Below are 14,309 nucleotides of genomic sequence, written 5' to 3' on the forward strand. Positions count from 1 at the left end.
TTTTTATACTTAATGTAATTGTTAACTTCTCCATTTTGCACATTAAAGTTTCGTTTAAATACACAATATATACAACACAACATATGAACAACAGTGCATCAAAGCTAATGTGCATTTTTTATACATACGGTCTTGGGGTGGGGGGGGGGGTGACTGGGGTGAGTGGGGGAGGGGGGGTCGATTATTTCCCCGCCTCCTAATTGCGGGATGGTGCAAGTTACAGTTTGCAACGTGGTCCCTTGGGGGTTACCAAGCAAGTGGTGATTCAACTGAGCAAAGCTTTACTAATGGAGAGAAGTGCACTTGTTCTTCTTTTAAAAATCCTAATTCAAGCAAAGCAGAGCTCTCCGAATGTTTTCCCGTTGCGATCGCCGGCGGAAGGTAACTATTTGTACAAGAGTTTGCTTGTTTTGAACCTAAATTTGTAAATACTGTATTGTGCAGCGCTGGTGAAATGCCACCGATCCCATTGTCCGCTTTGTCCCTTTTATCAAGGTCAGTTTGATCATTTCTAGGTGCTGTTACCGCCCCCCCCCCCCCCCCCCACCCTCGCAGTTTTTAATCACACCAGGCATTTTAAATTCCACCATAGATGTAATTACAATCTGCAACAATTCCTTTTTGGCCGTCGGCTCTTTTCTGGCTGGTAATCTTGTCGGAATGTCAGAAGCGAAAAGGGAATAACCCTCTTTAAGCAAGAAACCTGGGGGAGCGGAGTCATTCTCTGCCTTTCATTAGCTGTGGCTATGTGTGTCTGTGTGTGTGTGTATGTGTGTCTGCTAAATTACATGCACCTTTAAAAGGGCAATCGAGATCAACAGATAATCTGCGGCGAATGGGGTCGTTGAAGGGCGGGGGGACGAGACGGAAACTTTCTTCCCAGCTTTACCTTCTGCTTGTGGGTCCCATTACTCTCCGCATGCCAGCCCCTGAAAGGAGCTGGGCCTCCCCTTAATCTAAACTGGCTCGGTTTGAACAGGTGGCATCCTGTGCACACTGCGATAATGATTGCAGACTGACCCAACATAATCCTCCTTTTACCTCCATTCAGTGACCCAGCCCTGACTGGAATCATCTAATAGCAGGGAGGGGAGAGCGGGGGGCGCTGAGGATGGGGCATGTGCTGATGGGGGCAATCCAAGCCCACACCAGTCTGAGAACCGTCAGTGGATGTCAATAACTGTCCATTTCTGCCCTTCACTGAAAAAGGCACATTGACTGGGGAGGATAAATGGGAAATAGCAGATCTGGACCGACCACAACTAAACTTCCCATTGAATGAATAAACATATTCGCTAGATAACGCGCGGGAAGATTTTCTACGAAGGAATGTTCTGACTCCAATGTCGGTGAGCAATATCACCTTATCATGATTAGTTGTTTTTGCACCACTTTGAAGGGCTCTCCACTCTGTGTGAACGGAAACCCAGAGTTATTTAGCCCCCTTATCGCTTGCAGTGTGACGCCTTATAGAGTGTGACATGTCTGGCTGCAGAGGGGGTTACATACCGCCTTACAGGTCATTGCAGGTAGTGTATTAAAATATCCGTCATGTCCACTAAATGACTGTTATATGAATAAATTACAGAGAAACATTCGAGATTTTATTTCTCTCTTTCTCTCCCCTTCTCTTTCTTGCCCTGATGTTTTGGGATTCGGGAGGGCTGCTGTGAGAACCGCAGCTATTTGAGTACATTTTTTAAAAAAATAGCGGCTCTGGTCCTCCAAGCGGGCAGCCTTCCGCCCCCCTGTGATGTCGCCAAATCTATACACGGTAGGCTCCCTGCCTCCGAAGTGAGGGGCAATTTGCTACCTGCACCCACAGGATTCCACCACCATGTCCTCGTATTGCTTGTAGACAACGTTGTTGCCCGCGTCGATGTACAGAATGCTGATCGGACTCAGTTTGGTAGGAACGCAACAGCTGGGAGGGGTGGAGTGAGGGTCCATGGAGTTCATGAGGGTTTGGATAATGGCGTGGTTGGTGGGTTCTAAGTGAGATCTAAGCGGGAAGTCACATACTCCCTCACAATGATAGGCTTCATAGTCCAGGGGAGCTATAATCCAATCATCCCAGCCCAACTCTTTGAAGTTCACATGCAGAGGTTTCTTACTGCAGCGGGACTTGGACTTTTTGCCATGTCTCTTGCCGTGGCGATTGGAGAAGGCGGTTCGCCTCTTCCTGCGCGCTTTGAACTGAAGTCGGTCCTCCTCTTCGGTGCCCTCGGATGACTTGATTTTCCCTTTCATCTCGCTGAAGAGGTTTTCCCGTTTCTGAGTTCTGGTGAACACCACCAGCAGGGCTCTCTCTTGAGGGTGCCTCCCTCTCCGGCCAAAGCCGGCTTGCCCCAGGTCAATGTCCCGCTCGCTTGTCCTCGATGTCACCTTAAATTCAAAACACAGCTGGGTAGACTGTAGGAACTTCAGCATGTCCCAGACATCAAAAACTTCCCACCCTTGTGCGTCCGAGTGGTAAAGATCCAGCGTTCTGGACTGCAGCAGCTTGGGTGATTGACCCTCGGTCAAACAGGAGTACAGCTTGATGTCGTACAGACCTGAGTGCGTGTTCCGAAATTTCTCGGGTGTCTTCCTCAGTAACCTCAATTCAGCCCCGACTAGTTCCTCCTTGTCCGACAAGGTCGCCACATCAAACAAGTATTTTTGTCTCCTTAAATGTGAGTGCGAGGGATCGTCTGTAAAAGAAAAAGTACAAACAAACATTAAAAGGTAGGACATTAACCAGATTCAGGGTCAAACAGGGTTTCTCTCTATATACACTATTTCTAGGGTGACCAGAGATTATTTTAGTTTATTTTTTAGTGTTATAAGTAGGCTTATATTAATACCGTAATGAAGTTACTGTGAAAATCCCCTAGTCACCACACTCCGGCGCCTGTTCGGGTATACTGAGGGAGAATTTAAGATAAGCTAGTCTAATAAATGAAATAGATGTGACTGCCATGCGACAGAAATCAGTTGAGCTCTTCACTTATGATTTATATAAGAATAAAATAAATTACTGACAGGTCAACTGGCTTCGTTCCCGCTGTACTAAAGGATCTCGAGAGCCTTTCATTTTTTTTTAGATACTGCTCACATTGAGTTCGACAAGACAATCCTTTTCTGTCAGACGGTTAATAACTTAAGCTGCCAATAATAAAGAAAAAGAAAGGCTGTTATTGTACGGTCACCAGACTGAGTATCGCCTCGTTACCCCACTTGTTTCAAAGGAAGTTCCCCTTCAAGATTTGAAGCCAAGCTGCTCCGCAATGCAGCGAGTGCTAATTAACCAGATAGCAATCACTGACACTGCAACCCCAGCTCAAACCTTTAGCTGGGCTCCATGCAAATACGATTTAAAGCTACTTTCGCAGAAGCTGCACATTTTGTGCCGACTCTTGTTCGTTCTTTGTGAAACAATTATGTCCTGGCACAAACTGGCGATCGCTGGAACAGACAGATTGCCATTTTAAATTCGGATTCCATTGTGGTCGTTTTCAGCAGAGCCATTATAAATTATTCAGAGCCACGTTGAGACAGGTTGAAAGCAAAATAACTTCCTCGGGACTTGCCCCAAACTCGCCATAAAACTTCTATATGACAACAGGCTATGAAACTAGAGCCTAAGCACTGTTTTGATTTAAAGAGACATGCATAAAGTCGCAGTGTCATGATTTCACGAGCTCCTGCCTCCAAGCTGTTTCCTGTTTTTTTGGCGGGGTGGTAGGGGAGAGAATAATTCCCAATCCATGTATTAATATTTCAGCCTATTGGATAGAAATGTTCCGTGTCCTACTCCGGTAGACTTTTACTGATTCTGTTTTAGATTTATTTATTTTTTTGTCTGAGATATTACGCTGAAATTGTGTTTTGACGAATAGGCCATTAAGAGAGTACATTGATTTGGTAGTCTACCACATAAATTACAATAAATCCATGTCCAAATAATCTGATGCGGTAATTATTAAAACAGCTCATTTGTCTTTTCGTCCCATGCACGGACATTTTAAATTATTTATATTGCTAAGAACAGTTGAGTTGATCACACTTAAACTTTGTTTTAAAAGAAACAAAGGCCTTGCAACCACAAGCAGCAAATGTCCAATCAAATACGTATTATCTTTTGGCTCACATGTTAGCGTAGGTACGGTGTCTCATCAATATATGAAAACCTATCCACGATGTGTTTTAATAGCCATTGCAGATGTGTGTTTAGAAACAGCCACACCTCCCCAGAGAAATCACTGCATAAGACCTTGTAGTCGGAAATACCAAGTCGTCGCTCAGTTGGTTGCATGTGGGTTGATCGGGTTAATCGGCAGACAACAAGCAAAACATGTTTGGCTTGCAACGTACAAAATGTCAATGAATTAGTGGTGTTAAATGTGTGTGTTTATGCTTGTTGGGGGAACTGTTGCGATCGGGAGAGCCATTAAAACAGAACATCTACAGTTCTTTATGCACGCTGATTGATGTAGAAAATCAACGCGTCAACGTTTAAATAATCAAACATTTCAGTTTTGCACTACACTTGCAACAAGCCGGATTCTTTGCCTGGAGTGCAGATGTTTACGAGGGCGGGGTATTTTTGATGCACTGTATTGTCTCAATGGCGATTACACAACAGCAGAATGGTTAGACGGACATGTCTTTCCTTCGGTAATATACATTTTTTTCACACATAACTGCTCGTCGTCGAATTTCGAACTTTCATCCCCAATTTGTTGTTTATCTTGTGCTAGAATTCAGGAATGTGCAAGGCTAAAGTCACATGTGCATTCGACTTAAATGATGCAGTCATTTTACCAACCCCGTGCCTTTGTCCAAACCCTGATCCCAGCTGGCAGGTGGATTCGTTTTGGAGTGCAAACATTCCTAATACAATGTAGAACATTGAAAGAATTATTATTGACAGTGGGCTCGTGTGTCGTACTGGGGAATTGTCTGTAAGCCTTCCTTTCCAGAAAAGAATCAAACTATACCACACAGACCGAACTCTGCCAATTTGAACAGATTTGAACCAGATGAGTAGCCCCATGCTCTTGTCTCCAATGTACACACTTTTTAGGAATGCATTTTAACATTCTCTTCACTCGTGACCCGTGCCTGTGCGTATGTAGTCGTTAACCATGCGAAATTGCATTTTAATTTAAAGAGCAGGAGTGACCAAAATCCGTCTAGACAGCATGATATTGCAATACTGTCTTTATCTTCTATATAGATCCAGCACCTTACTTTGTCGGCATGGTTTAAAATCAACACTCTTTTAAATACAGTAATTACTTACACGGTTAATAGTATATTTAATGGGCAAATGACACCAGCCTATGGTGTTACAGCGCCTGAAGAACATTCATGTCCAGCTGGTTTCCCTTATACTGTTCTCTCTCTCCTTGCTATTTCACAGACCATTGCCTAATGAAGTTTCCCTTAATGAACAGGGTTGGACTGGTTAACGTGTAGATTAGATAGTGCGATTTACCCGTGAGTGTGCATATATCAGGCAAAGGGGTTTGTCGGGCTCTGCAAAACTAGATTCCTTCACTACATCAATTTTGGAAATAAAACCTAACTTTTAAAACAAAAGATAATAAAGCCCTCTCCTGGAATGTTACGGATATTTTACGTGAACCAAAGTCCACAATCATAGAACGAAGAACAAAGAACAACCCAGCACGGGAAACAGGCCCTTCGGCCCAACGAGCCCGCGCCCCCATCTTAACAATGCATTTTCCTACACCTACCTTGACCCCTGTGTATGCGTATGGTACCCCCATTGGAAACCAGATTCAGGGGAGAATAGTTTAGGGACAATTTGTTACAGCAATCAGCCTAAGAGCACATCTTTGGGGTGTGGGAGGAAACCAGAGCACCCGGAGGAAACCCACACAACCACAGGGAGAATGCGCAAACTGCCACAGACACAGGCCCAAATCCATGTATCTGCACAGCTAGCAGTGATAGTCACTGAGCTGTTATGGTGCCCATCTGCTGGTCCAGTTTTAAGCACACACAACGACGCTAAGTACTAGGCCACTCTTGAAACATCCAAGAGCAGCTCACGCATGACCCACTGTGTGCATGCCCCTCGTTAGTCAACAAGGTGGACCGACACACCTGCAGAGTAAAAGAGACAAAACGTCAACATGCAGCATTAGATTTCCAGTAACGTCCCAAGGCTCTGACCCTTTTTAAAACCATCTCCTATAACCCTCCATCCCTGTTTCACTCATGTGCCTATCTAAGTAAACCTTAAACAAGTCCAGCGTGCCTGCCTCCACCACCTTACTTGGTAGTGCATTCCATACCCCCACGATCCTCTGTGTAAAAAACCTCCCTCTAGTATCCAAATTATACTTCTCCACCCTCACCCTTAGCTCGTGACCCCTCGTGATATTTGTCTCCGATCTAGGAAAAAGCCTGCCACTGTTTACTCTATCTATTCCCTTCATTATTTTATACATCTCTATCAGATCCCCCCTTAATCTCCGTCTTTCTAAGGAAAAGAGCCCCAGTTTACCCAATCTTTCCTCATAACCCAATCCTTCCATACCAGGCAGCATCCTGGTAAACCTCCTCTGCACTCTCTCCAGGGTCTCTACGTCCTTCCGGTAGTAAGGTAACCAGAACTGGACGCAGTACTCCAAATGCGGTCTACCAAACGTTCTGTACAACTGCAGCATTAGATGCCAGCTCTTATACTCTATACCCCTTCCTATAAAGGCTAGCATTCCGTAAGCTTTCTTCGCAACCTTCTCCACCTGGGTTGCCACCTTCAGAGACTTGTGCACTTGCACTCCCAGGTCCCTCTGCATTTCTATACTCTTAATTGGTCTACCCTTTATCATGTAACTCCTCCCTGCATTATTCCTTACAAAATGCAACACCTCGCATTTATTAGGATTAAATTCCATCTGCCATCGATCTGCCCAATATACCAGCCTATCTATATCCTGCTATATCACCTGACAATCCTCCTCGCTATCCGCCAATCCTGCCATCTTGGTGTCATCTGCAAACTTGCTGATCACACCACGTACGCCCTCTTCCAAGTCATTTATATATATTACGAAGAGAAGAGGTCCCAGTACTGAGCCCTGCGGCACACCACTGGTGACAGACTTCCAGCTAGAAAAGGACCCTTCCACTACTACTCTCTGTCTCCTGTTGCCTAGCCAGTTTTCAATCCATCTAGATACCTGTCCCTGTATCTCATGTGTCTTGACCTTTTCTACCAGCCTACCGTGAGGGACTTTGTCAAACGCCTTACTGAAATCCATATAGATGACATCAACAGCTCGTCCATCGTCAACCGTTTTTGTCACCTCCTCAAAAAATTCTACCAGATTCGTAATGCAAGACCTCCCCTGAACAAAGCCATCCTGCGTATCCCTAATCAGATCGCAACGCTCCAAATGCTTATACATCCTATCCCTAAGAATTTTTTCCAGCAACTTTCCTACCACAGATGTCAAACTCACTGGCCTATAATTACCAGGGTTATCCCTACTGCCCTTTTTAAACAGCGGTACCACATTAGCTGTCCTCCAGTCCTCTGGGACCTCACCTGTGGCCAAAGAAGATAGGTACTCGGGAGGGTCGGCAGGACATGAGAGATTGCGATGTCGTTTGACATGACCGAATGATACATTTTCCGTTAAACCTGCAATGTTGTCAAAGTGTCATGTGTATATCTGCAGAAAAAACTCCCCAGTGAAGTCTGAGGGTGGCATTCACAAAAGGAAAAGGCCAGCTTTGTTCTCTGGAGTCCCTCCACTAGCCGCCAAAGCAGCAACCTGGGTAGGAAGGCTGGCACCGCCCTTTCGCCACATTGGTTCCCAAACTAGTTGCAACCGGGGAAATGACTTGATTGGGGTGTGTTTTGGGGGGTGGGGGAGAGAAATCTGAGGGGGGTGCAAAAGTGGATGCTGCACTGCCGCAACCCCCACCCTCCACCCCGGCTGTTTGCATTTTAAAAACAGTAGCTTCTTTTTTATGGTCCATTGTATCCAACACAGAAGATCTTTAAATTTTTCAGTCCAAAATCTGCAAATAAAATGTGACAGGATACCTTCAATTCAGGAAAATAATAAGTCTCAGAGCTTCAATAATTTTCAAAGATTCATGCTGGCTAACCGGGATTGTGTCGTTTCTCTTTTAAAAAAACTATTATCTCCGTTCCAAAAACGGTTGCTTTTAAAGGAAGTATTGTGTAAAGTGCTTCTCTTCCTACAAATCAATATGTTAATTGTTCACGAATATCCCTATAACTCAAGGCATACGGAGCAAAACCCCACGGAAAACATGGCGACTGCATTCAGGATTACATATATACAGATTTAAGCATTGTCGAATTGCTTCGAACACGCTTACCATGGCTGGAAACTCAGTTCGGACAATGTTTTGCACCGTGCACATCTATAGCTGAAGCATTGGTACAAATAGAACCAGCCAGGCGATTTATGTCAAACGTGCCATGTTGCTTTGTTAGAGAAGACTGAGTCCCGTGCCTGCTGCCACCCTATTCAACTCGCTTACTACTCCGTTTAATCTCATCCACCAACTTTGAATAGGATTACAAGGCGACGGAGACAAGTCCTCCATATTCCAGTCTGCTGCTCACCATCTTATCTGGCCTCCTTTTATGAAAGAAAGACTGAATTCAAATTCCAAATTAGTCTTATTTCGACATAAATACAACAGGCAAGACGCACAGGCACTGGTCTGTGTCGAGTTGATTTGGCTATAACAGTACTGTACTTCAGGACAAGATTTACTTTCAAATCGTGGAAAGTAAGCAAGTGCCAGAAAATGTGCTCTTCACGACATCTAAATTGACCGCGATACTAAAAGAAATTATTTGGCCTAATTTATTGCCCTGTCCACTTGCTTCTTTTGGCGTATGTACTTGTCATTGCTTCTTTCCATCAGTCCGCCAGTTAGCAATCAGTATCCCCCTATCTCACGCTATCTCTACGGCTGCAACACTTGGTTTCATTGTGGATGTATGCAATTGCTGTATATATATATGTATGTATATATCTCACCCATTGGTCCCTCTTCTTGAGGTTGGCCCTGGCCTCTATTATTGTACATCCAGTGCGGAAGCGGACTAATTTAAAACAGAAACCAATTTGCACTGTGCCAACATCGATTCTGGTCCCGGAGTGTCAAAAGAATGAATGGCGCTAACAAACAACGCAGCAAATATTCAATTCTAACAGTCAGCACAACTTATTTTTTCTCTTTTTAAAACCCAAAAAAATGCGTTTAACCTGCGTAAACACGGGAGGAGGCAATGAAGCTTGGAGCTGGAATGATTTGATTTTAAGATTGCCAAGGTCACTTAATTAATTTTGAAGCGTCGGAAATTGGTTCAACGAGATGCATGTAACTACTATAGCTTGTTCCTCACTGATAATGACCGTCAAAGAAATGTAGTTAAAATTATACACGGTGAATGCGAGCTTGAGAGGAAAGCGGCCCCGATAAAGAATCACCTATTAATTTTGCGTCGAGCATTAAGTTTCTTCCGCGTCGGCAACGTTTCCATAAAACACGCATCTTAAATATTTATACACTGCACGCCAAGGGCCGTTCTTACCTCAGACTCACGTTTGGACTTGGTCAGAGAGCATGTTCCTCCGCCGATTCCACTAAAAGTTTTGATATCCCCCTTCTCCCTTCACTTTGCCTGAACACTGTAATATTAAACTTAGATTGGAACCTTCTGTTTGGGCAGTTCCTTTAAGCGTCTGTTCCATATTAGCGTTTTATATGGCTCTCAAACAAATCGAATACAAGGTCACCAAATAATTAACAGTTTCCAATTCCCTCTTCATCCATTAAAATACTTTCCTGCTTATATTTCATTTCCCCTGCGTCTTAAAGTTTGTTAACCGCGTTTAGTTCGACCCACTCCTAGGTAGCTGCTTAGACAAGGGAGCATCGCTCTTGTGGTTAAAGTACAATGTCAATGGCTGTGAAAATCTATCCCACTTTTCCAGGTTCTTGTCGTTTCCCAGGCCCGCATTAAACCCGGCTTTACTGTCTCTCACACTGGAAACGCAACCTGGAGCAAGTAAAGGATTTAAAATCCAACTAATGATGTCTTTAACCTCAAACAGGCAGATGTGGTTCTCTGGAGCGAATTCATTATTTCTACTTCAAGAAATGCAATAGTAGATTCAATCATATACCATACACTCGCAAACACACACACACACACACACTGACACACGGGGAGAGAATCGTTATCACCAGTGTTTGTAATGAGACTGGTGAAAAAAAAATCATCTTTTGCTTTAAAGAAAAATCAGCATTAGATACTGCTGCTTAAACCTGTCGTATTTTCTTTAATTCTTTTCCCTAATTGTCATGTTTTACCCTTGAAAGCTCTAATGCTGGGGGTCCCGAGGCCAGCGCGTACCATCTGCGTTTTAATGAGTTACTTCATGTGCCAAAAGTAATTTTGCTGCATTCAACTCGTTCTTGTCTGATCTTGCGACCGTAACGAACGATGAAATTCGCATACCTCTCCAGCCTTGTGCTTTGCTGACTGTTTTTTTTAATGCCCTCTAGTCTATTAACCTGTTTTCTATGACTCTATAACTGATGGTGGGAGTTCTGGGTTCGAACAAAAGCGGTCGGTTACAAGCTGTACTGTAAGTGTTGTTTTAAGAAACTGGTTCATTGCTGGAATAAAAGAAGTCTGCTAAGTTCTCGAGGGCAGCGGAATTCACATCCACCAATTAATGCCCAGCAAAGTAGCGATCACGGAGGGTGGTGGCTAGTAAAAGAAATAACCACTTCAAGGGGAACGGAAGTTTTGCTGGTGATGTGCCATTGGCTGGGCCAGTTCATTATGGGGGAACAGACAATGTTTGATATGTTGTGACATGAACACTCAATTAGATCATTGAGTTCAAATACTCAAATCACTGTCTTTATGCTAAGCAACCCACAGAAGGTCCAGCGCAGGGTCATAGCCGTGACACATCAAATCACATCAGCGAGGAGACTGAGGTTTGCTCCAGCCACTGCCTCTGCTCACACAAAGCAGGCCGGAGCCGAGAAACTGTCACCAAGTTAAGATTCTGGCCGGCTCTGGAATGACAAACTTGCTTCCCGCATTTGAAGGGGGCATTTACATCTATGGTGCGGAAGGAATTTAGCATAAATAAATCTTAATATTTCATTGAGCTGATAGCTGTGTGGAACTCTGGAGAGGCTGCGGGGCTCTGGTCAGCCTTGTTACTGGTTTACAGGTTAACGGCGCATATCTCTCCACATGTCACACCCACATCTCCTGGAACAGTGCGGGGGGCAGCCGGGCAGGTCTCTGTTCCCGTGAACCAGTTCAATCGGGGAATGTGCCTGAGGCCAGGCTCTCGGGCTGCGGTGAGGTTAACCTTTCAGTAACGGATTTAGGCAAAATAAATCTAACCGCACAAGAACAAATCGGTTTCTCACAATTCCGCCCCATATTTCTTTTAAATTGTAATCTATCAGGATGTCCATCCCGTTCCAATGTTGCTCTATCGGTAACGTCCCAAGCGTCGCAGTGAACTTCTGGTCCAGTTTCTGTTCAAGTCAGACTGTGAAATTGGTGATGTTCTCACAGTGAAGTCTCCTGTCATTTCCTACTCTTTTCCAAACCAGCACATTTAGACCCTATCGCTCTTGTTCCCTTTCTCAATCGCGATTTCTAAACAAAAGAATAAATAAACTCACAATTGATTTGAGATGCTCGGGGTGGGGGGTGTTTGGGAGAAATAGCTTCGATAAAACCTGTCTTCTCAAACCCTTCTAGGTATGCGCCGTCATCCATCCACCACTCGAGGTGGCTCAGGTGCTCAGACAGATCCGTTTCTCTTTTCATTTCAAATCATATGTTATCCCAGAATGCTTACCGTTACTCTTGGGCACGTTTGTTGTCTTATTGCGAAACGAGCCGGGTAACCTGACCTGCACAGGTACGTTCCCCTGCTGCCAGCAACTCATGAATGGAGCTGCAGGCTAAGCCACATTCAAAATCTTCAGGGCCAAGTGCCTGATGCTGCCAACCATCCCTCCCGCTCCCCCCCCCCCCGGCTCGCCTCTGCCCCCATCCCCAGACAGACAAGAACACAAAAATTAAAGATCACCAAATGAAATAAAATAAGGTGATTTACACGAACTCTCTTGTTAGACCAAGCAATCCAGCTGATTTCAATGCAAGCTGCGCTTTGCCCGCAGTTTAACACTGAAAGATCAGACAGGTTCTTGTGAAGGTGGGGGGTGGGGGGGGGGGTGCGGGGGGCGGGGGGTCAGTGTTGCAGGAGAGAGCTGGGCAAGGCCAGAATTTACAACAAGTCATTAAGGCCTAACGTCAATTAGCATGTTATTAATCACAGGTAAACGTCAGCCTGGGCTCGGAAACATTCCTCCATTGAAGTAATACCGAGGGAAGGGAAGTTGCGCGGCTGCCCCGCACAGTTAGAGGGGGATTGACATCTTGAGAAATGTGCCATTAACAGTAAACCGATTACCAGGTTGATCAGAGCCCCGCAGCTCCTTCATAATCATATCCAGTAATCAGCTTTATTAAATATTAGCTTTATTTACACTTCCTTTCTGCACAATAGCTGTCGAATCGACTCTGCAATTGTTGCTTCCATTTCCCCAAACACATCAATGCACAGGTTTCGTTTTTTTTAACGAAAGCTGAAATGCAAGTGATCTTTAGGGCTGCCATAAAGGGATTAATCTTTTTTTTAAAAGAAAAATATATTATTTTGCCAAACACTCACTTAATGGAGCAGGTTAAATGCTGAGAAAAAAGTATCTCATCATCTCCCACAATGCGTATGGTAGTGCAGCTTTACTGATAAGTGGGTCCAGTAAATGTTTGCATTGGGCTGCTCTGAGAGCCCAGGATTGTTTTAAGACTGAGTATTTTTCCAAATATTTTAAAATCAGAGTTTGCCCACATTATGGAGAATCGAAGAGGTTTACCAGGGGACTGTTATATTATAATGTTGCTAGCTCCAAAGACACAGAAAGCACTGTGTGTCTCCCCTTCTTGTTTCTAGAAGTGACCCCCCAGAACCTTCTAACATTATTGCCCTCGTATTTATCCTTCGCAAAGGCAAGGGGGCTGCCAGCAATCGCCCTCTTCCCTGGATTAGCAACTAATACCGATCCCAGGTGTTCAGAACCCATTGTACACAGACTGGCACAGATTGCTGCAGACTAAATAACAGGCATACATTTTTGATCTGAAAATGTACAGAGATCAGACAGGGTCACATGAGGGGGAAAGCAAACGAACTGGGTATAAGACGGTGTTTTCTGAACAAGACGAGAGAAGGGAGATGTTAATTCAGGACCAACCTGCTCTGTCCACGAATCCGGTGATGGTGTTGGCAGACTTGGTCGCGCGGAAGAGACTGGCGTTTATTCCCAGTTTCTCGGCTGCAGAGTAAGTCCTGTATATTGCCATCATGAAGTGGTGAGGGCTCACACTGTCGGCCCGCCGGCCCCTGGCAGCCCGCTGAGGGCTTTCTCTCACCCTGTGCAGCCCCGGCTCTGCCCCGGAGGCACTGGCAGCAGCGGCCGGAGCCGGGGACAGGGCTGCCGGCTCCACGCTCTGTAAATCCCACCAGCAACAGGTGACCGAGCACAGGAAGAAGGCGGCGGCTCGGAGCGGATCCATCCCCGGTGGAATTTCCAGCCGCTGCGCTCGGCGCCTCGGATCGCTGGATGTGTGCAGTGTGTGTGTGTGTGGAGGGAGGAGGTGGGGGGGGGGGGTAAAACTTCCAAATCAATCCCAGGACGCAGAGCTCACTCACACACACACACACACACACTCTCTCTCTCTATGTCCCCTCACTCTGTCTCACTCTCTGTGTCCCTCCCCTCCCCGCCGGCCGCCCCGCCACCCACTGCCCTCACACTCAGAGCCGAGCCGCCCACTCACCGCCGCTCTCTCATTGGCGGAGTGGCGAATACTGCCCTCCCCTCGCCGCCCGGGGGCGGGGAATGGTTTGGGGAGGGGGGGAGTGGCTTTTTTGGGGGGGGGGGTGGGGAAGGGGGTGGTTGGAGCTCTCCCCCGCCTCCCACACACCCCCACCAAGAACAACTTCACTCTCCCCCCGTCACTCACCACCCACTGTCAAACCAACTCCCCAGAACACTGACACCATCCTCCCAGGGAAAAGTTAACCGTGACAGGAACAGTTCTGCATTCTCACAAGAGTTGAACAGGAGAATGCACTGGTCAGATTTTTTTTTAAAGAACCCCGCTCCTCCGGAATAAATTCAGTTCA

The 14,309-nt window shown here is 45.6% G+C and overlaps 1 protein-coding gene across 1 annotated transcript; it reads right to left on the reverse strand.

Annotated features, from left to right (window-relative positions):
• Positions 1 to 611: 611 nt before the first annotated feature.
• On the reverse strand, positions 612 to 13,696 carry gdf6a (growth differentiation factor 6a). Its single transcript, XM_080194966.1, has 2 exons — positions 13,375 to 13,696; positions 612 to 2,693 (listed from the first exon to the last, which is right to left on the reverse strand). The coding sequence occupies exons 1-2, from the start codon at positions 13,694 to 13,696 to the stop codon at positions 1,810 to 1,812; spliced, it is 1,206 nt and encodes a 401-aa protein (XP_080051092.1). The 3' UTR covers positions 612 to 1,809.
• Positions 13,697 to 14,309: the final 613 nt, after the last annotated feature.

This window comes from Carcharhinus amblyrhynchos, chromosome 8 (assembly GCF_965287045.1).
Source record: "Carcharhinus amblyrhynchos chromosome 8, sCarAmb.v2.hapA, whole genome shotgun sequence".
NCBI lineage: Eukaryota > Metazoa > Chordata > Chondrichthyes > Carcharhiniformes > Carcharhinidae > Carcharhinus > Carcharhinus amblyrhynchos.

Excerpts from the sequence above, each read along its gene's own strand:
- gdf6a (XM_080194966.1), bottom strand. The coding sequence starts at position 13,696 with ATGGATCCGCTCCGAGCCGCCGCCTTCTTCCTGTGCTCGGTCACCTGT. Across the intron at positions 2,694-13,374 it reads CGGATTCGTGGACAGAGCAG|ACGATCCCTCGCACTCACAT; the intron begins GTTGGTCCTGAA and ends TTTCTTTTACAG.